The sequence below is a fragment of the Dermochelys coriacea genome, chromosome 1, assembly GCF_009764565.3.
Source record: "Dermochelys coriacea isolate rDerCor1 chromosome 1, rDerCor1.pri.v4, whole genome shotgun sequence".
Classification (NCBI taxonomy): Eukaryota; Metazoa; Chordata; order Testudines; family Dermochelyidae; genus Dermochelys; species Dermochelys coriacea.
Genome location: NC_050068.2, coordinates 95,863,929 through 95,887,135, shown reverse-complemented (window position 1 = coordinate 95,887,135; position 23,207 = coordinate 95,863,929). Strand labels below are relative to the sequence as shown.

Sequence of the window (23,207 nt, the reverse complement as noted above, 5' to 3'; positions counted from 1 at the left end):
AAGAAGCCAGCCAAGATTATACATAACTAGTGCATGTTGGGACAGGATGCTCTAGGGTGTTTTGGTTCCAGTTAGACATTCAGCAAAGCTGGATGAAATCAAGAAAGCTGCTTTGTGTTAATACTGAGTCTTGGGGTAATTTTTTTGGCACAGCTCTAATCTTAAAATGCTTGTGCCATAAAATGCAGCATTTTCCATTAAAAACAATTCTATATATAGAAGTGGAGCTTCCATAAAATGGATATAAATTTTTAAAACACATTAGTACTCAAGAAAACACACTAACAATTTGATCCAGCAAAATGCTTCAGCGTGTGGATAACCTTACTCATATGATAGTCCCCTAGACTTAAATGGGAATATTTGCTGAGTAAAAGGTATATGCTTAAATGTTTGTAAGGTTAGGTTTTAGGGCATTCTTAAATCACACCTTAATTACATAACTCTTAAAAATACCCAGAAAAAAGCCACTATTTTAAAGAAATAGCTGCGTTTCATATATTTAAAATAAAGTAGTGATATATACCCGAGATCAGAATCTGACTCTAAATGTTAGCATTGGTTAATATGCTTCAACCGATTTCTCTACATTACTCTGCATAAACATGTTGAAAAAAGTAAGTTTGCTTAAGCATACTCACATTCTGCCAGACTTCCCATAAAAGGTGCCCCTATTCCATCTTTAGCATAACTAATAAAAAACAGGAGATAATAAATGGTCTAAATTAGTCAGTATTAAATTTCTCTTCCTTCTTAGAGATACAGCTAAGTAACTACACCTCTATCCCAATATAACGTGGTCCTCAGGAGCCAAAAAATCTTACCGCGTTATATTGAATTTGCTTTGGCCTCGAGTGTTTCTGTTATTAATAGTCACTTCCTGCCCCCGACCGACCTCTCAGAACCCCTGACCCATCCAACCCCCCCCACTCCTTGTCCTGACTACCCCCTCCAGAGACCCCCTGCCCCTAACCACCCCTCCCAAGACCTCACCCTCTATCTAAGCTCCCCTGCTCCTTGTCCCCTGACTGCCCAACCCCTATCCACACCCCCGCCCCCTGACAGGTCCCCCGGGACTCCCACTCCCTATCCAATGCCCCTGTTCCCCACCTCCTGACCGCCCCACCCCCAGAACCTCCAACCATCCAACCCCCTCCCCCCGAGACCCTCTGCCCCTTATCCAACCCCTCGGCCCCGGCCCGGCACCCTTAACATGCCGCTCATAGCGGATCCACCGGAGCACGCAGCCCTGCCCCCCAGAGCACTGCTTTACTGCATTATATCCGAATTCGTGTTATATCGGCTCACGTTATATCGGAGTAGAGGTGTAAATAGTTGTAACAAGTCAACCCTACAAGTTTTGTCATGACCAATGTTCCCTCTAATTTTTTCAGTTCATATGCAGAATAATTTTTATTATGTGCACCGAGATATATGCAGATGTGCACCACCAGTATAAAGGAAAAACTTGTGTGTATATATTATATATAAAAACTTACCATAGGGATAATTAGGTTAGGCATTTTAGAACGCATTACTCAAAAAATTAATTTAAGTGTAGGAGAAATAAAAATTACGAAATGCATAGACCAGTCAAAAAAACTAAAACAATACACTTTGAAAGAATAAAATTACAGAGAATATATGTGCATTGCAGAAAGTACTAAGAAGTAACAACAACAATAATACAAGTATGTGTTGGGAGGCGAGCGTGAAAGAGACAGTGTGTGTGTGCTGGCTGCTGGGGAAGTTTCTGAGAGATGCCATGCACTGTCTCTTTAAGGTAGTCATTCACTGGGAAGGGAAGGCTCATTCTGACCTCAGACAGCAGCAGCTCTCTCCTGCTCTGAGTCCTGAGCCAGGCTGTCCCCTCTCCCCTGTTCTGTGGAGATGAGGTACAGGGGGAGGGGGAGGGGAACACCCTGACATCAACAGTCCCCTCCCCCCCCCCACTCTGCATAGCCAGCAGGAGGATCCCGGGAGCAGCTGCAGGAGCAATGTGGTTGCAAAGCAGTGGCGGGAGGAGCACCTGAACACATGCCGCCGGAAGTGCGCAGCTCTGCTAATCAAGTGCGCAGCACTTTAATCACTCCTGGGCGACCACCCAACCGTGCAGTTTAGAGGGAACATAGGTCATGACCATCATTACCCCTAGCCTTACTGATCTCTACAGCTGCCTCCTTCCTCATTTAAGGGAATTTGAAAATGGAAAGACAACTAATTTAAGTTACCTTGAGAAATGCAGGTAGTTGGCAAATGCTGAGCCAGCCTGAAACAATAATACTGTTGACAGAACCTTTAAGACAGTATGCATAGGTCCACCTTTCTTCAGAGTTTGCCATAGTGATTGAGCATATATGCAAGCAGCTACAAAGTATGCTAGGACAAGTAGGAAAAAGAATTCATGTAATCCTGGGAAGAGAAGAAATGCAGTTTAATATAATAAAGTGAATTATGGCACATAAGTATTACCTAAGATGGTCTTACTACAAGACAAGCAATATTAAGTTATATTTAGTCAGTTTAATTCTTTAAGGTGGCTGGTCATTATTTGACCTGTAAAGTCTTTGTCCATCAAAATACCTATCTTGAATATAAAGAGGCATTCTGTAAACAATTTATCTTTAAAAAAAACCTCCACAAACATATGTAAGAATTATTGGAAAATCTTAAATAAATAGTTTCCTATAACTAGGCTTGGCAGAATTTGATTTTTTTTTTTTATAACTTTGACAGATAACATTGATATTAACTTTTAAGCCTTTTTTATGTTCATCAATTTAAATTTTCACAGTTGCACAAAATTATTGGGGGGGGGGGGGTCAGACAATTATTAATGACCAATGAGATTCAAAAAGTTAAAGCTTTACAACCATTAAAACACAAATTGTCAGCAGCGCATGTCAAAACATACAAAGTAAATATCCTTAAATCAAATGCTAATAAATTCTCAGCCAATTTTTTCGTACTTTGACTATCTGTAAATTTCTATCATCATCATCGCTGGAATTTTTTTTGTCATATGTGTCTATAGTGAAGTCGAGGTTTACCAGTATTTACCAATAAAAATCTAATCCTACCTATAAAGTAAACAATAGCCTAGCTCAATGGGTAGTCAGGAACATCTACAATAAATAGGTGAAAGTTTAAACTGCTGTTTATCTTCAAAGAGAGGATCTGAGATGAGGAGACATATCCAATACACATTTGAGGTAAGCCTGTCTAACCACTGGGTGTCACTCTTACACCACATAAATGAAATATGTTTAGCCCAGATAGCACCCGTGTCCAAAGGAGAAATTAAAGGCAGAGCTGTGTGAAGAAAGGTAATTCCATTTTGGGGAAGATTTTGATATTTTGAAATCTGGTTTTGTTCCAATTTGGAATGAAAACCAAACGTTTCAAAATTCTCTGTGAAAGGGAAAGAGTTGGGGTCCCTGGCTCAGGGGCAGTTTGCCTGGCTGGCTGCCCTGGAGCCACATACCCTGGGAGCCCAAGCTGCTAAGGAGCCTCAAACTTGGGAGCCAGTGAGGGGGAAAAAAATCAGGCTCTTGGCAAGCCAGACAGGCTGCCAATGAGTTTGATGGGTGAGCTGGCAGGAAACCAACATGTTTCCAGTGAAAACCTACCTGGTTTCTATCAGACTTTTGTTGAAACTGGACCATCTCCATAGAACATTTTGATTTCAACAATCTGCATTCTCTGATAGAAAATAGTTCTGTCACAGAATTTCCAACCAGTTAGTTAAATGGGATAGGAAATCTATAACAAGCATACGTGTTCCATGTCTATTAACCAAAGAAGGGAATCTGTGTGGATGAAGTATGAACATTTGCCAGTGTAGCTAGAGATTAAGATTGAAGGTGGTCAATGATGGATACACACATGGTGGATGGAACTACAGTCTCCTTACACCTCAGCAATTAAGAAGGAGATATTCATTACAAGCCCTTTCTAAATAAACCCTTCTGTTTCTCCCATCTAGATTATCCATTTCTCTTCTTTCTTCACAGTTCTTTATTTTATAGGGAAAATATGCATATTGTACCAGATTCCACCACTTTTACTTGCACTGGGCTGTTCCTTACAGCATAAATAGCTCCACTGAAATTGAAAATTTCATGCAAACTGATTTACAGGTTGGATTAATGCAATCTGGAACCCTAGAAACACCAAGCTGTAGGGGTTCCCCTCATTTCAGAAACAGGAGCACAGAGCCCCTTTCTCCTACCTCCACACACTCTCCCCCCTCTGGGAATAGCAAGAGGACAGCCAGTACTTATCTCACCTGCTGGGCTAAATCTATTTGGGTGGGAGGGCATGCCAGGCTCACTGCACTCTTTTTCTGTAACATATTCTCCTGTTAGGGTTGTGTTGGTGGGGCCTCCCAAGGCAGTGGGCCCTGGAGTTAACTCTTAATTGATATATGTAAAGCAGTTCATATTATCCTGCATCTGTTATGCTTGGGTCACTTTTTCTTTGCTTTTCTTTTCTTGAAGGCTGGAAATTTGCACTTTTTCAATAAAAGATGAGACTACCATAATTGTATGGCTTTAGAAGCTGGGGCCCTAGCTATAGGGGGAATCTTTGCTTTATTCTGTCCTTGATGATTTAGACATACTTAACTGAAATTTCATTGGCAGAAAGTTCACAGTGTATTCTGGATTTGTACCATAAATCTTGTATATTTCTTTAAGAATTACTAGGACTATCACTTGCTCAAAACTGAAGTCCAAAGGAGGCTACATGACATCAAAAACAAAGCCTTTGAGATCCAGGGTTTCGTAGATCAGGATGAAAAGAGAAGCTTTCTTTCAAAGCAACAAAAGCTATATATGGGCCAAGCTCCAAAGGCCAACCCCCTTATTCTCCCAGGATGGCTCCACCCTCTTCAAGGACAATGCAGCCATTAAACAATGCTGGAAGGAGCACTTTGAGAGCCTACTAAACTGTGAATTCATGGTCTCTGAAGACACCATCGAGTTTATTCCACAATGCTCAGCAATGCAACACCGTGCTGATCCTCCATCTTCTGAGGGGAAGTCCGGAGTGCCTTCACCCAGACAAAAAAAAACATCACAAGGCACGAGGCCCAAACGGCATCCCAGCTGAGATTTTTAAAGCTGGTGGAACAATGTTTCAGCACAAACTTTGCCAAATCCTCAACAAAACCTGGACTTGCAAAGAAATTCCACATGACTTTGAGAACGCCAAGACTGTTACAATATTCAAGAAATGGGACAAATCTTTGTGTGAAAATTACAGAGGTACTGCCCTCATCTGCATTGCAGGGAAGATCTTTGCCCAGATCCTACTAAGCTGCCTCCTCCCCCTTGCCAAGGAGCTCCTCCCCAAATCACAGTGTGGCTTCAGGCCATCCCAAAGCACAATTTACATGATCTTTGTGGCATGACTGATTCAGGAGAAGAGCAACACCAGGAAAGTTCATGGCATTCATCCACCTAACCAAGGCCTTCGACTCTATCAATCGTGATGCCTATGGATGGTACTGTGTAGGTTTGGCTGTCCACAGAAATTCATTTCCATCATCACACTACTCCATGATGGGATGACTGCCACCATTCTGTACAATGGCTCAGAGACCAAACCATTAATCATTCGCAATGGTGTCAAGTAGGGCTGTGTCATTGCTCCAACAATCTTCTCCATTTACCTTGCCATGATCCTGATTCTCATCTGCGACCACCTTTCTGATGGAATTGGGATTGAGTATCATATGGATGGCCAACTCCTCTATCTCCAAACAAATTCTAAGATCACAAGAACTGGCATCATTGACCTTCAGTATGCGGTTGACTGTGTCATTCTCGCACACACAGAGGAAAAGCACCCTAAATCTTTTTGCAGATGCCTATCACAGCCTGGGTGTCTGTCTCAACATTGGGAAAACCAAGGTACTCTACCAGCCCTCACCTGCACAAACTATGCTTCGTACTCCACAAATAGGCAGCATGTTTAAAACAAACAAAAGGAAGTATTTTTTCACACAACGCAGTCAACCTGTGGAACTCCTTGCCAGAGAATGTTGTGAAGGCCAAGCCTGCAACAGGGTTAAAAAAAGAACTAGATAAGTTCATGGAGGATAGGTCCATCAAAGGCTATTAGTCAGGATGGGGTCCCTAGCCTCTGTTTGCCAGCAGCTGGGAATGAATGACAGGGGATGGATCACTTGATGATTACCTGTTCTGCTCATTCTCTGTGGGGCACCTGGGATTGGTCAGTGTCAGAAGACAGGATACAGGGCTCGATGGACCTTTGGTCTGACCCGGTATCGCCGTTCTTATGTTTACCATTGGAGAAGAACCTCTGGAAAATGTGGACCATTTCCCATACTTTGGTAGCCACCTCTCCCAAACAGCCAGCATGGACACAAAAATCAAATACAGGATCTGCTGTGCCAGCATATCCTTTGGAAGACTACTCAAATGAGTCTTCAATGATAGGGATCTGCAAACAGGCACCAAGATCTTGGTTTACCAGGCAGTTGTCAGCGCCACCATTTTCTATGGGCGTGAGACCAAGGTAACCTACAGACGACATCTCAAACGGCTGGAGTGGTTCCAGCTGCGCTGCATCAGATGTATTCTCAGGATCAGTTGGGAAGACCCAAAGCACTAACATCAGCATTCAGCCAACATCAGCAGTGTAGAAGTGAAGGTCATGAAACATCAACTCCGTACATATGCTTGACCCTTGCCTCCCAAAGCAAATACTGTTCTCTCAGTTAAGTCAGGGAAGAAAGGCTTGCGGAGGGCAGCGAAAGCGCTCCAAAGACATATTGAAAGTACACCTTAAAAAGGGAAGCATCAACCTAACAAGCTGAGAGGATCTGGCATGGAACAGAACACAGCGGTGCCACACCATACACCGGACCACAGCTCGCTTTGAGGAGAACAGATGTGCTCTTGGAGGAAAGAAAGGACACAATAGTCCAGCCAACAACTGTCTCCTCCAACATCACACCTGTCACTGCTGTGGGAAAATCTGCAGGGCACGAACTGGGCTCCTCAGCCACCTAAAAATCCACCAATGAACCCCTTTGGCAGACATCATCCTTGCATCGACGGACAGCCGAAGAAGAGAAGGCGAAGACTAGGACTAAACAAATGACTAAGGGAATTAGTCTACACCTAGGGTATTTTATTGGCAAAGGTGTCAGATTTGATCAAACAGTTTTCCTAAGGCTGATTTCTTACTGGGTAGCAACAGCAAGTTGACTGCTGTACAAACAGATGAAGACACTGTTCCTGCTCCAGTGAGTTACAGCCTAAATTACTCAGACAATCCAATTCAAACATACACAATGAAGGCTGAAGTTTCAGCCTGTAGTGCAGGTATTTTGCATATGTATAGTTTCTATACACACACATACGTCTAATTCTTGGAAGCAGTCACAGTGTTTCTAAGGAGCGATTTAGTCCGGATAGCATGGGCTTGTCTAAATATAAATTGCACTGCTGTAACTATATTGGTCTAGTTCAGTGGTACAACCCGCACAGCGTGGACACTTAAGACACTAATGGTGCCTTAACAAATATAGCTTCTTTGTACCAATATAACTGCATCCACTCGGGGGAGGGTTGTATTGATATGACTCTTTTGATTAAGGGTGTGATTTTTTTTACCCAAATGTTATATCAATACAAAAACTGCATGTAGACGAGGTGTACGACGCACAAGGAGGAGGGAGCAAATTCCAAGCATAAAAGATGGACTACAGCATGAAGACAAAGTGTATGAAGGATACAAAAACAGGAGGCAGGAATAAGACTTTAACAAGCACACAGAGAGTGAGAATGGTAATGGGAACACGTTTAGGGGATATAACTGTGCAGATGCAAAAGCAGCCCAAGGGAATTCAATGCTCATATCCCACTCAGGCTCCTTCAACACCACAAGCCTTCATGTGAAAGGCAAGAATAAGCCTATAAATGGATATGAAGAGGAGAGTACCACAGAGAGATCCGTGAAGTACAGATTTTAGCAGCAGTGCTTTGGACAGACTGAAGATGACTAAAACAAGAAGCAGGGAAGAGAAGAGGACGAAGGTTTGGACAAGTGCATTCTAGAGGTAGAGAGAGAAAGCATAGATTTTTCAAGTGATGTACAGGAAGAACTGACATGATTTGGTGACAGCCTGGATAGGGGGAAGAAGTATCAGGGGGAAAAGAGGAGTCAAAGATGACAATGAGGTTTTGAGCTGCGTGATGGGTGTGTGTGTAAGGGGAGAAATGAAATCAAGTTTAAGTTGACAGTAGGTCAACCACGATGATTTGTCACAAGACAGCCAATCAATCAACTGAAACAATACAACAAATTTAATACACTAAATTCCATACCATATTAGTATTATGAAACTATTAATAGGATACAATGAAACAAATCTATATAGAATGATTTTATGTCCAAGCCTAAAGGTATCCATTATAGAAGGTAATGCAACATATTACTGATTTTAGTGCTAGGCTGAGGTTTCACTTTTTCTTGCAGTCTATATTCTTGGTGAAAAGTTCAAAACCAAACAAGCAATAAAGCTCCCCAATATTTTCATTAAACTTCAATCTTTATCATGAACATCTTAATTCTAGGACAGTTCTACCCTTTACACTAAGAGATAAAACCCATAAATGTACCTAAAGAACTATCTTTGTCAAATGAATTAAGTATATGGTGAATTAGATTATCAGGACTGTTAAACGTGCAACAAATTAGAACCTAACAAATGAAGTACTCTCTTAAAGGTATATAACTGACCAAGGCCAATTTCATTTTGAGAAGTTGGAGAATTCATGTATGTAAAGCACTTTGAAGATAAAGATTAAATAAATCGTATTTTTTTTTTTTACCACTTCTAAAAGGTCCACATTGGATTACAATACAACTACTTTGTACTGCAGCAACATAAAACTTTAATATGCCATAGCAGATCCCAGTTATTTCAAGATAAACACTGGACAAGCTGACTGTTTGATGTTACCCTTTTAAATTAATCTATTTCTCTGATTAAACCAGAGTTGGATAATTAGGTTAAAGATCTAGAAAGGCTCGTGTTAGAAAAATTCATCAGGATTGCCTACTCTCTGAGAAAGTATTGTCCTACAAGTGAAAGGCTTAGCCATCCATTTATCCAAATACACACTTTTTAAAACACAGTTAGCACTGATTTATTCGATGATCAGATGCTTATCTTATTGATCTAATTTCAAGAAAAAATCTTACCCGATTCCCCTGCGCTAAAGTGATCTAATGGATTCCCTTCTGCATCTGGGTTTAGTAACACCATTTCAAATTGAATATCCTCGGATTCAGAATTTTCATAATTCTCCTCGCAGGTAAACTTGTCTACATAAAACACATACCACGTTTCTGGATATGGAATCTGGGTCACTGTCAGATTTTGCTCTGTGTGGTTCATAGGCACTTTAAAGAGAAACAAAGAATGAAGTAAGCATTTAATGTACTACAAACTAACTCTTCTGAAAACTATTAAATCTTCTCAGATATAATCCCCTGGGAAGCATCACAGTGTAACTCAGGTTGAGAGGTACCTTGCTACTACCTGCCCTTAGCATGAGGAAGCCTTCTCTATGTCTAGCAAGGGTCGGCTCCCCAGCTCCAGTGGGCAACACAGGCACTCCCCTCCAGGTTTTGCAGGCCCTGATGTGGTTAGCCATTTTCACATCCCAACCCTTGAACGTCTAAGAAGCATCTCCCTGGAGTGTCCAGCATCTAGTTCACCGGACACTCGCAGTGTTCAGAGATTTACTGCTTCCAAAGAAACATACATCCCAGATTGCCAGTTCCACATCAGATAACTGCTTTGCTTAGCACACAGAACTAAATTATGCTTATATGAAATTAAGTATAAACATTTATTTAACACACCCTGGAAATTCAAGTAATAACAATAATTATTATTGGAGACAAATGGTTATATATATAAAAAAATCGTAAACACGCATTCTAGAGCCTAGATTTAATTAACAAGAAACTTTCATCTTGCATTGTATTGCTCACCAAAAAACCCTGCAGTGCTTTACAGTCAGACAGACTGGCTGTTACCCTTATTTCATGAAATGGACACAGTCAGTTTGCCTCCTACCTGAAGGATACAGTGAATCTCTTTGCATTCCCAGATAGATCAGACCAATCCTTTGTCTTTACTCATGAACAGGACACTCCCCTGCTGTTTGTTTCTTCCTTAATAGTTTCTTTTTAATTTCTCTCTCTCTCTCTCATCTCTTAATTTGCACCTGGCTTACTATGCAAATATACAAATGGCCAGATAGGGAGATAAGCATTTGTTATCTCTTGTCTGAAGAGAACATTTCCGAGAGATGTCATCTTCTGGTGACCTGCCTTAACTCCAGGACCTTAAGGACATAATTTTCAGTATAGATACATAGCTCTTTAAATATTATCTGTACATACATTTTGCAATTACGAGGACAACCAGTGGGCAACTGGCTCTTGGTATACACCTTACATGCCAACCTTCGGGGAGCTATTATTCAGTGGATCCCTGTACGACCTTATGCACTTTTGTGCCCTTCGCCATTTGGCACTAAGGAGTTCCCGGGTCATGTACCTATTTAATTCTAGAGCATCAATCATATTTCTATACACTATAACTGAACTCCAAAAAGGAACAGTCTCTACTTTGAAGCATACCATAAAACTGTATGAAGAAAGACTCTAGGCTAAATCTTCATTTTTGCTGAGTTTAAACTTGATGCAATTTAGGAAGTGTTTGGAACACACACTCTCATCAGTCTTTCAGCTTCTCTAATCTTGGCCTGGCTGGGGGATAAAAAAAGCCCTTGACAGCACTCTATCCACAGCCAGGGGCTGTAAATACTGAAGATCTAGTGCAGTACTGTCTAATTTGGCACCTCCTTCCTTTTCTCCTATGCTAAGGAAGGAGTGGGTTTCCCTTAGCAGGTGGAACTGAGTCTGAGGAATGAGACCATTTTCTCTAAAAATGTAGCTGCTTTCAAATTGCACTACATTTAAAAAGTTATATATACTTGGTATTCATCTTTGTGGGTTTCCTGCAGATTCTGTTGAATGAAACTTGTAGATGGGCTGGAGTTTGGGGTGGGGAAGCAAGACTAAAAGGGAACAGAGAAAAATGGAAATAGGGGCATCTAGAGCATTACTGAGTTACCCGTGTAAGTCATGAACAAAAAGTCAGGTGCCTAAACCGACTTTGTCCCCTAAAAGGGACTTACTTTATGTAGCTAACATTTCAGTTAATAATCATAGCCACACTGAAGCAATATTTTCACTAACTGCTCCTAAACAGCCTCTCTGTGTTGTACATGCAATTGTTTTTATTCCATCTATTTCTTTTCCTTCACAAGAATAGTGTGACTAGGTACAAAGGGGGAAAAAAAAATCACTTGTGTTGAGAGTTTTCCTGGTCCCTGACAGAATTACAGATTATTGTTGAAATATAAGGTTCTTGTTCTACACTTGCATTATTTTTGTGGGATCTCTTTTCAAGCATTCCGTGCTACAAAGCAAACAGTATTTGTTCTCTGAAGCTATTTTGGAGACAAAACTAGCAATGAAAAGATGACTAAACAACTAGCAATGTGGGGTGAAATCCCTATTACGGATTCAAAAAACAATGACTAGATGAGAAAGGAAAACTGAAAGAAGTGACAAATTTATAAACTAATTAATAGTATAGAGGACACTTGAGTACCTTGCTCCCCCTTCACAAAAAAATAAAGAGAGCGGTCTAAGTTTGAAGACAAGCAAACTTGCAAATTAAAAAAAAAATAAAAAATCTTAAATTACACACAAAAAAAACCACGTAGTACACACTGCCCCAGGATAGTTGAGACAAACAACTTAGAGAGTCTAATTCCCTTTATAAAACACACTACGAATAGCTGTAATTAAATTACTGTACCTGGGATAAAGTTTAAAGGCCTATTTTCCCTTATCCTTCAAGAGAATCAACAGTTGGATTCAGGAAGAAACACATTCCATGTTCCAGTGAAGCAACCAGCATTGAGTACCACTGGGGACCGTACATTGAACTACCACCACCACCACATCTAATAAATACAATTTGTGTCGTGTAGCTCTTTTAAGCTTGTATTATTCTAGTGTTATCCATGGCCCATCAATCATGCATAGGTATGGTAACAGCTGATACAAAGGCAACTGTTTTCAGAACATGGTAGCCTTAGAAGCAGCACCACAGTCAGATTGCGTTAAGGGTCCATTCTGACAACATGCAAAGAGGTCACTTATTTACCGTACAGATGGTAGTCTTTTGGTTGCCTGAGGGAAATATATGAAAATAGAGCTACATTCATGTAAGATACTGATGAATGAAGTCCCTAATATCTGCTTAATCTGAAAAGGAAACTTTATGCTTGCTTCAATTAGAATGTCTAATGTTATACTCAATAAACGGTACAAAATAATGCTTTTAGTATCTGTATCTTTCAATTAAATAATTAATAAGAGCTATTGAATGCTTTACTGTTTGGCTGTTCTACCATTTGCACTTATTTTTTTTTTTTTTTTTTTTACTTTGATCAGAAATTAAGCATTATCTTGATTAACACTTCTTTGAAACTGAATTTTATGAGGGTCTTCAATGTTTTGTACATCAAAGGCTGACAGATTCACACTTCTATAAAAGTGATACTGGCCTTTTATTTTTGTTTTCCTGTCTTTGAACAATGCCATTTTCTACAGGAACAGGGGAAAAGAACCTCTTAACAAATTGAATTATTCTTCTAGAAACAAAAGTCGACAACACAGCATGCATATTCTATGCTGGTATAATTATTGGCTCAAATATTAACAACACTTGAACTAAGAGATTCAATGATGAATAGTTAACTGCAGAATTAAATGGTAAAAGGAAATTAATATTAAACAAAGTTTGTGGAATGAGACCGCACAATTCAGTCTTGAATTAATTTTTAGAGCGATGAAACTTACAAAAGGACATGAGAAATGTGAAAATTATTGTATGAGGAGGTGTGAAAGAAAACACGGAGGGGGGAGGTTCAGATAAAAAGCTACCCTTAGGGAAGCCTTACTCTATGACAAGACATTATACTCACCTTACAAACATGCACTTTTTACTATGACTGAGACCTCTTAACATTTCTTAAATGTATTCATAATCAGTGAAATCTACTGCAATTATTTGTTTATAAAACCTGTTTTCTCCTGTTCTAACAAAGAGACTAACAAAACCCCTCCCCCGCCCCCAAAAACCAACAACAAGTGTGCATCTGAAGAACTAATTCCTGCCCTCACTCTCAGGTCCCCCAAACATTTATACATCATAGTGATTTTATTCTGAAAACTGGCTTGGACACTGCACTTCTGTTAAGACTTTCTGCACACTCAGTAACAATCATACACTATCCTGATATGGGAATAATCTCCAGGTGGAGCCCACATACGGAAAATTTCAGCCAAATACTAGTATTTTTCAAAATTCTAAGCAAATGAAAGCATTCGGTTATAATGAGCCTTGATATAAAATTACCTATCTTAAAATGTTTCACTAATTGGTTTGTCAAGGAATATTAGTACCGCAGCTGTTTAACAAGACATCATTTGTAAAATAAAAAATCCTCCAAAAATGACACAAGCAAACCAACTACATCTCTTTGTAATTAAACAAAAAAATACTGAAGGGACTGTTCTTGTTTCACTTAAGTTGATAACAAAAGTCTTACTGATTTCATTTAGACCATGAATTGATCCAAAATACATACAGTTAAAAGAACCCAGACTTCAAGGTGGAAAAAAAAAAAAAAGAATAAACTCACTTGTCAGCTGAGCTTTGGACAGTTTCTCTCCACAGCTACGATCCTGGGTGCTGTCCTGAAGCTTTAGCCATTCCTGTGCTTGAAAAAGGTGAAGTCTGGCCTCTTTTCCAACAGCTGCTGCTACATTGTTGATTCTGATATACAGAACAGCTTGGTCACCTTGATATTTAAAAAAATAAAATCAACTACTCATCTTATGTGGATCACACAAATAAAACTGGAAGAGTACCTAAACAGCTATAACAGTACCTTTTTAGAGTAGCAGCCGTGTTAGTCTGTATTCGCAAAAAGAAAAGGAGTACTTGTGGCACCTTAGAGACTAACAAATTTATTAGAGCATAAGCTTTCGTGAGCTACAGCTCACTGCATCCGATGAAGTGAGCTGTAGCTCACGAAAGCTTATGCTCTAATAAATTTGTTAGTCTCTAAGGTACCACAAGTACTCCTTTTCTTTTTGCGAGTACCTTTTTAATGCATGTCACAGATCCAGATGGACCACTCTTGGTCACTCTCCAGACTACTATAAGGGGGCTCACTTCATTGGGCTGTGTGTGCTTTAGGTCACCAGAGCATAAACATGGTCCAGTCACTACCCTGGAATCCCTAGTCATACTCTTGAGGTGCAGTTCCTATATCACATCGTCTCTGGAGAGATGAGACCTCACAGTACAACTACCCAGCCCCTAGGACCAGTACTGACCCCTCAGTCTCCGTTATAGCTTCTCTCCCAGAACTCCAGCACTTCTGGTGTTCTGGGGTCCACAGGTTAATTCTTCAAGTGCATGCGATGGGTATAACACATAACACACAGACTGACTTTGCACAAGAGTCTAAATCACTATTGCTCTTTATTCAATCACACAAGATATATACATCTATATAACAATAATAAACCCTGTATGCATTTCCCTGCCTTGGTTTTCTTACCACCTCAGATCATTCTTTGGCTTGGGATCAGAGTCCTCTGGTGCTGTCCAGGGTTCCTCAGCTGGAGGACATAGCTTGCCTTCTCAATTACCAAGCCTCCCACTTGGTCATCTTGATTTGACCTTGGTTGGTCCTGCAGCTAACCACCCCCTGCTATGAAAATATACACATCTCTTCCTTTCTCTCCTATTCAAAGTTCCTGACTGGCTCTGAGAACCCCTCAAGGTTGTCTGTCCCACCACAACACCTGGCTGCTTTGTTCTGCTGTTGGTAATTTTCCATTTGTCAAGCTCCTACAAATTTCAGCCCCCTCCAGACAAGCTGGAGGAAGTGGTTTCTTCTAGCTCCAGCCAACCTCCTTAGCATACCTACTGACTAGTCATACAGTCATTGAGGTAAACCAGGGAGTCGCACGCTTGTACCATCAAGCTTACTGCACACACCAGGAATGGAATGCATCCCTGTATTCCACCCCTCCCACATGCTCCCTGTGTGCCATCCTCCCATTCCGCTTTATTTCAGGGGCACCCTTCAACTCCCCCACATCTCCCTCCTGATCGGGGCTCAGTGTGCCCTCCAATCTCACCTCCTCCCATACAAGATGGATTCCCATTCTCCTATCCCATACCCCACACTCAGCAGCTCTGAGCACACTCCGATTTCCACTTCCCCATGCCCTCCATACCCCTCACAGGAAGAGGATCTCTGTTACCCCCATTCACCCTCCCACACCAGGGGCTGTGTGCATGCGTCCCTGCCTCTTCCCCCCCCTTTCTGTCTGAGTGATAAGTTATCCAGGGTGTCAACATGTTACACTCTCCTGGGAGAATAGGCAGAGACAAGATGGGGTACTGTTATGCTGGAAGGCGTTAAAGGGTGCCATCAACCTGTTGTTTATTCTACTAACAATTGCAGACGTGTTTAAGGTGGTGGTTGTGCTAAAGAGCTGGCAGGGGAACTGGAGGGAGTAATAGCCATTGATGCCTAGAACATTCCCTGAAATTTTGGGACTGATTGCATGTGGTGTTTGAAAGTAATTATATTACAGACAGACAAAGGCTGTCAAATTGAATACAAAACCTTTGCAAGCCCAGCCAACTACTCTCCACTGAACACCATTCTCATGATCTCAATTTGCACGAAATCCTAACTCTGGCCTTAGTAACATAAACATACAATTATGTTACACTTTAAACAAAAAAAAGTCTTCCAGGTAATTGTGTCCCCCTTTCCTCCCAATTTACATCTGCCCAAGGGCCAGGAATTGTTCTGTTCAGTTTTGTACTACTGAGTGGTTAAAACATCCGATATTATGTGATCCTATGGGCTAGAAAGAATAAATTCCAATCTTCTCTATGGAATATAGCACTTGATTCTAAAACTGGAAGGGCTTGAGACACTGATCTTTAAAATCATGATTATTTTAGGTTTCAGAGTAGCAGCCGTGTTAGTCTGTATCCGTAAAAAGAAAAGGAGTACTTGTGGCACCTTAGAGACTAACAAATTTATTAGAGCATAAGCTTTCGTGAGCTACAGCTCACTTCATCGGAGGGGAGATTCCACTATATTTTCCACTGTACGCATCCAATGAAGTGAGCTGTAGCTCACGAAAGCTTATGCTCTAATAAATTTGTTAGTCTCTAAGGTGCCACAAGTACTCCTTTTCTTTTTATGATTATTTTATGATCTGCTGTAGAGTAGATCTGATGAGAACTAAGATATTTAAATATAAAGGTGGACGAATACAAAACAGCACCATTTTTTTTTAAAAGAAGTTCTAGAAGTTAATCAGTAATATGGGGTGTGTATAGATATGCACGGAAAATACATGGCATGGTGAAAAAGTTTTATTTTTTTGAGGATAACTTGCAGCACTCAATATTTCATCACTTGTGATCAATTCAGATATCCTCAAACTCATCCCAATAAATCCATTTATTCCGCTCCATCATGCGGTCTTTATATTAAATATAATACATACCCTCCCATTCTTAAAAGAAAAAACTCTTAGAATCAAGAATTCTAGTCGGATTTAGTCAAAACAATACAAACAAAAATATAAATGTCTTCAAATTTGTCAGTATTGTTTGGCTTTTATACTGTAAAGACACCCACATCTTTTCCACCCTCTCATATATTATCTCTTACACTTGTATCTAATTCAGTCACTAATGCGGCAACTGGTTCTGAGCAAGTGGACTCCCATTGACTTCAATGGGGCTCTACACAGGAGCAGGGGTTCACCACATACAGCTAGTTGGAGGATAGCGGTCTTAGATGGTAAGAACTTGGTGACAGAGACAGTGTCTTAGATATCCGTAAAGCACTCTGCATATCTATGGCATAGGCTAATAATTCTTCGTCTGCATAAATAGATCTTTCATAAACATGCGTCCCAATAAAAGACAAAAATTGTTTTATACCAGTATTGTTAATAACTGATACCTCTGTACAAAGAGAAAAGGAGTACTTGTGGCACCTTAGAGATTAACAAATTTATTTGAGCATAAGCTTCCATGAGCTACAGCTCACTTCATCGGATGCATCCGATGAAGTGAGCTGTAGCTCACGAAAGCTTATGCTCAAATAAATTTGTTAATCTCTAAGGTGCCACAAGTACTCCTTTTCTCTTTGCGAATACAGACTAACGCGGCTGCTACTCTGCAAACACCTTTGTACAGAGTTTCAGAAGAGGCATTTTCTGGGAAACATCCTGATATTTTAAGGGCACGTACATATAGTAAGTGGAGAAAGCTACCAGGCTCCTTGAAACTTTCTGATTGAAGAATGTAGAGTATTAAGTATCATTATAGTTACTATTTAGTGATTCAACACATAATATGAGTTATTATTAAAATTAAGCAAACATAATGCAAAATACCATGTAATAATAATTTTTTAAGGAAGTATCTTGAGGGTAACTCTTTTGTAGCCAAAGCTCATGGCTCTGCCACTGGCTTGCTATGTGGCCTTGGACATGTCGCTATCCCTCCATGTGGCCCACTTTCCCCACTTTTTCTGTAAAATGGAGATAGTGACGTCCTGTGCAAAGTCATTGAGACAGACTGATAACAGTATCTAGTTCTTAATGTGATTTCATTACAATATAATCTGTTAGGATATTTGGACACTAGCAGAGGCAAACTAGATGGCTTGGGATTGCTGAAAGGCCTCTTCAGGTATGTGTACACTGACATCAAAAACCCATGGCCGGTCCTTGTCATCTGACTCGGGGTTGCAGGAGTCTGGCTAAGGGGCTGTTTAATTGTGGTGTAGACATTTGCACTCTGGCTCTTGGAACCTGTGAGGTGGGAGATCCCAGAGGTCCAGCTGCAGCCCAAGCTCAAACATCTATACCAGGGATCGGCAAACTTTGGCAGGCGGCCTGCCAGGGTAAGTCCCCTGGTGAACCGGGTGGGTTTGTTTACCTGCTGCGTCCGTAGGTTCGGCCGACTGCAGCTCCCATGGGCCGTGTTTCGCTGCTCCAGGACAATGGGGGCTGTGGGAAGCAGCGCAGGCCAAGGGATGTGCTGGCTGCTGCTTCCAGCAGCCCCCATTGGCCTGGAGTGGCGAACCGTGGCCAGTGGGAGCTGCGATCAGCCAAACAAACCGACCCAGCTCGCTAGGAGGCTTAGCCTGGCGGGCTGCGGGCCAAAGGTTGCTGATCCCTGAGCTATATTGCAATGAAACAGTTCCTTAGTCCAAGACCGGCAAGCTCCCGTCAGCAGGCACAGGCCAGATCTGGGGTTTTAATTACAGTGTAGACATGAGGTTTACCTCCAAGGCCTGGTCTATACCTAAAACTTACGTTGATATAGGGACAATGCCCAGGTCTATTAAAAACGTCATGCCCTATGCAACATAGTTACCTCGACTTAACCCCACTCTGTCAGCACAGTCTAGTCCATGGAAGAATATTTCCTTTGATCCAGCTGCTGCCTCTCAAAGCGGCGCGGGTTAGTTACAGCGATGAAAAAACCCTGGCACGGCTGTGGGGAGCGCTCACGCTCGGGCTGCAGCCGCTGTAGAGCAGACATGCCCTAGTCGCTCTTCCCAACCTGCTGCAGGGCCCCTCCGGCTCTTGGCAGGCTCCGGGCACGCGTGTGCGCCCGGCTCCAGCCGCGGGCAGCCCCGGGCTCGGGGGCGCCAGGCAGGGCTCGCACCCAGCCCAGCTGTGGGGACAGGGGGCGGCGCTTCACGCTGCAAACGGGTCCCGCGGCTCCCACCCGCGCCCGGAGCGACGTCGGGGCCGCCCGCGGCGGGCACCTACCGTGGAACTGGAACCGCGCCGCCGGCTGCGCCCCGCCCCCCGCGCTAGAGAAGCGGCCCCGCAGCGTCTTCCCCTGGGCGCCCCGCAGCCACCAGCGGCTGCTGCCCACGGCCACGCAGAGCAGCCACAGCAGCCGCCCCATCCCCGGGAGCCGCACGGGTCACCCCCACCGCCGCTGTATCACGTGACAGTCCCCCCCCCCCGCCCGGGCATAGCTGGAGCCGGCGGAGGGAGAACCAATGGGCACAGAGCACGAGCCACAGGGCGGAGCCAGCGCCTGCCTCGCCTCCCCCATTGTTATCCCCCCCTGCGGGGAGAGCCCGGCCGCGACGTGTCCGTTGCTTAGCTTGGCCCTACGGCGGCCAAGTGTCGTGAAACCGTATTTTACGGCTGCCATGGAGGGGCAGGAACGCCGGGAAGTGACGGGGGCGAGCAGCGGTGGTGCCGTAAAGTGCGGATGATGTCGGGCGCTGGGGGTCCTGGGGCTTCCGCGGGGCCTTCGGGCTTCGCCAAGCGGCTGCTGGTGACGGGCGGCGCCGGGTTCATGTGAGTGGCGGGCGCGCGCTGCCTCTCCCCGCACTCTACGGGGCCGTGGCGGCGGCGCTTGGGAGCGGGGTGGGCTGAGGCTGTCCCGCCGCGGCCGTCCGCGCTCCTGGGGCTGCGCCGCGGTGGCACCGGGCTGGCGACGCGGATCCCCCCTGCAGCGGCTGGGGTCCCCCTGGCTGTCTGCGCGGCCGGGCGGGGACGGGGCGAGCGCAGCCCCTGCTCCTCCGGGACAGCCGGCGGCCGGGGGGCGGGTCCTACCCTGCCTGCTGCTGCCCCGAGCGCTGGAGTCCCGGGTTGACAGCGGGGCAGGTAACCGCAGGCGTGGGCAGCTCGCCCCCGCCCAAGGCGAACTGCGCCTGCCGCCGAGTCCCCGCGCCAGCTTCCGCAGTCCCGCACGTTCCCGCGCTCGGAGTTGTCCTCCTTTCGCTGGTTGCTTTGTGAAAGACTTGCGCGAACGTGGGCGGGGGGGCCGATGATGGCCCTGAGGCTGGAAACCCGCCGCTCTGCCCTGGCGGATAGCTGCGCAGAAATGGGCTGCGGTGGTTATACACGGGATAGAGAGAGAGCGCATGTCAAATGAAGTGAGTAAATGGTCTGTAGAAAGAAACCGGAAGTTTCCCATTATCGTTTTCCTGGATGTGATAAGAAAGATTTTAGAGTAGCAGCCGTGTTAGTCTGTATTCGCAAAAAGAAAAGGAGTACTTGTGGCACCTTAGAGACTAACAAATTTATTAGAGCATAAGCTTTCGTGAGCTACAGCTCACTTCATCGGATGCATTTGGTGGAAAAAACAGAGGGGAGATTGATATACACACACAGAGAACATGAAACAATGGGTTTATCATACACACTGTAAGGAGAGGTTTCAGAGTAGCAGTCGTGTTAGTCTGTATTCGCAAAAAGAAAAGGAGTACTTGTGGCACCTTAGAGAATTTGTTAGTCTCTAAGGTGCCACAAGTACTCCTTTTCTTTTTGCGAATACAGACTAACACGGCTGCTACTCTGAAACCTGTGATTATGCAAGGCACTGAATTAAGCCGCATAGAGTGGAAATCTGTCAACTTCATGATTTTTTAAATTTGTTAGTCTCTAAGGTGCCACAAGTACTCCTTTTCTTTTTACTGTAAGGAGAGTGATCACTTAAGATAAGCCATCACCAGCAGCGGGGGGGGGGGGGAGAAAGGAGGAAAACCTTTCATGGTGACAAGCAAGGTAGGCTAATTCCAGCACTTAACAAGAATATCAGAGGAACACTGGGGGGTGGGGTGGGAGGGAGAAATACCATGGGGAAATAGTTTTACTTTGTGTAATGACTCATCCATTCCCAGTCTATTCAAGCCTAAGTTAATTGTATCCAGTTTGCAAATTAATTCCAATTCAACAGTCTCTCGTTGGAGTCTGTTTTTGAAGCTTTTTTGTTGAAGGATAGCCACTCTTAGGTCTGTGATTGAGTGACCAGAGAGATTGAAGTGTTCTCCAACTGGTTTTTGAACGTTATAATTCTTGACGTCTGATTTGTGTCCATTCATTCTTTTACGTAGAGACTGTCCAGTTTGGCCAATGTACATGGCAGAGGGGCATTGCTGGCACATGATGGCATATATCACATTGGTAGATGCGCAGGTGAACGAGCCTCTGATAGTGTGGCTGATGTGATTAGGCCCTATGATGGTATCCCCTGAATAGATATGTGGACAGAGTTGGCAACGGGCTTTGTTGCAAGGATAGGTTCCTGGGTTAGTGGTTCTGTTGTGTGGTGTGTGGTTGCTGGTGAGTATTTGCTTCAGATTGGGGGGCTGTCTGTAAGCAAGGACTGGTCTGTCTCCCAAGATCTGTGAGAGTGATGGCTCGTCCTTCAGGATAGGTTGTAGATCCTTGATGATGCGTTGGAGAGGTTTTAGTTGGGGGCTGAAGGTGATGGCTAGTGGCGTTCTGTTGTTTTCTTTGTTGGGCCTGTCCTGTAGTAGGTGACTTCTGGGTACTCTTCTGGCTCTGTCAATCTGTTTCTTCACTTCAGCAGGTGGGTATTGTAGTTGTAGGAATGCATGATAGAGATCTTGTAGGTGTTTGTCTCTGTCTGAGGGGTTGGAGCAAATGCGGTTATATCGTAGCGCTTGGCTGTAGACAATAGATCGAGTGGTATGATCTGGATGAAAGCTAGAGGCATGTAGGTAGGAATAGCGGTCAGTAGGTTTCCGATACAGGGTGGTGTTTATGTGACCATCGCTTATTAGCACTGTAGTGTCCAGGAAGTGGATCTCTTGTGTGGACTGGTCCAGGCTGAGGTTGATGGTGGGATGGAAATTGTTGAAATCATGGTGGAATTCCTCAAGAGCTTCTTTTCCATGGGTCCAGATGATGAAGATGTCATCAATGTAGCGCAAGTAGAGTAGGGGCATTAGGGGACGAGAGCTGAGGAAGCGTTGTTCTAAGTCAGCCATAAAAATGTTGGCATACTGTGGGGCCATGCGGGTACCCATTGCAATGCCACTGATAAGATTTTGTCACTGTTTGGTAAAAGTCAGGGACAGGTCGCGAGCAATTAAGAAAAATTCACAGAAGCCTGTGGCCTGTCCCTGACTTTGCTAAAAATAACAATGGCACAATGGGGCTGACAAGGGGATGCTTGCCTAAGCCCTGCTGGGGAGGGAAGGCGAGGGAAGGGTTGTCGGCCACCTGCTGCCCATGGTGGCTCATAGCTCTGGGGTTGCCCCGTGCTGCGGCTTGGAGTTTTGGGGTTGCTGCCATGGGGCTGAAATGGAAAATGTTACGGAGGTGTCTGGAAGTCATGGAATCTGTGACTTCTGTGATCCTGCATGACATAATCTTAGCCTTACTTAGCATCAGTAAGCAAATAATTTCAGACAGAAGTAGTTATCTGTTCAGTTCAGTGGCCCTTTATGGCAAAAGCCTCATTCTGCTTTCTTTATCAAGTTGGAGGGATAACAGTTTATACTAATTAACTTGCATGTGAGAAATATTTAATTTATAAGATATCACATAATGGACATCGGAGAGGGTGATACATCAAGTTAGCTGTCTGTGAAAGATTGAGGTATGGTCTACACTTAAAAGTTTTGCTGGCATAGCTATGTCAGTCTCAACTGAGGAAGGGCGGAAATCACATCTCAAAACTACATAACAATGGTGCCAAAAGCCCTAATGTAGAAGCAATTATACTAGCAAAAATGTCGTTGGGGAAGGTGGCGTGTCCATTAGGAGGGTTTGCCAGTAGAGCTGTACTGGCAAAGCCTAGTATAGACATAGTCAATCTCTAGAAATTTTTTCTTTATTCCTTTATAATAATAATAATAATAATTAATAAAGCCTTGTCTTAAATACAGAACTTGCACCAGGATAATTTAAATTGGTTTGAAAATTGATTAGTTAAAGCAGGGCAAAAGGCTAGTTTATACTGATTGAGCTTAAACCTCTTCCTGACTTCAGCTAAATCAGTGTAAGAACAGGTTTTTATTAGTTTGAGAATGTGCATACTTAGTGTTTTGCACTTCTCGACTTGCTGCTCACAAACAGGGAAGAATTAGTAGGGGAAGCAAAAGTGGATGGGAACCTGTGGGGCAGTGATCATGAGATGGTTGAGTTCAGGATCCTGACACAAGGAAGAAAGG

The 23,207-nt window shown here is 43.3% G+C and overlaps 2 protein-coding genes across 5 annotated transcripts in view; one reads left to right on the top strand and one right to left on the bottom strand.

The window, feature by feature from the left end:
- GPR180 (G protein-coupled receptor 180) overlaps positions 1-19,398 on the bottom strand; it is a 31,748-nt gene extending 12,350 nt beyond the window's left edge. Inside the window, exons 1-5 of one of the 2 annotated variants that reach the window (XM_038395943.2) lie at positions 19,033-19,398; positions 13,836-13,994; positions 9,241-9,441; positions 2,232-2,412; positions 642-691 (exon numbers count right to left, since the gene is read on the bottom strand). In XM_038395943.2, coding sequence (XP_038251871.1) covers positions 642-691; positions 2,232-2,412; positions 9,241-9,441; positions 13,836-13,994; positions 19,033-19,174 — 733 coding nt within the window. In that variant the 5' untranslated portion in view covers positions 19,175-19,398. The remainder of the gene's footprint in view (positions 1-641; positions 692-2,231; positions 2,413-9,240; positions 9,442-13,835; positions 13,995-19,032) is intronic. The other variant, XM_043504659.1, reaches the window with a different exon arrangement.
- A 47-nt stretch (positions 19,399-19,445) lies between these two features.
- The window catches only part of TGDS (TDP-glucose 4,6-dehydratase), a 35,808-nt gene continuing 32,046 nt past the window's right edge, over positions 19,446-23,207 (top strand). Inside the window, exon 1 of one of the 3 annotated variants that reach the window (XM_038395963.2) lies at positions 19,446-19,578. In XM_038395963.2, coding sequence (XP_038251891.1) covers positions 19,490-19,578 — 89 coding nt within the window. In that variant the 5' untranslated portion in view covers positions 19,446-19,489. Of the gene's footprint in view, positions 19,579-19,666; positions 20,160-23,207 lie in introns of those variants that run through there. The other 2 variants (XM_043504660.1, XM_043504661.1) reach the window with 2 other exon arrangements.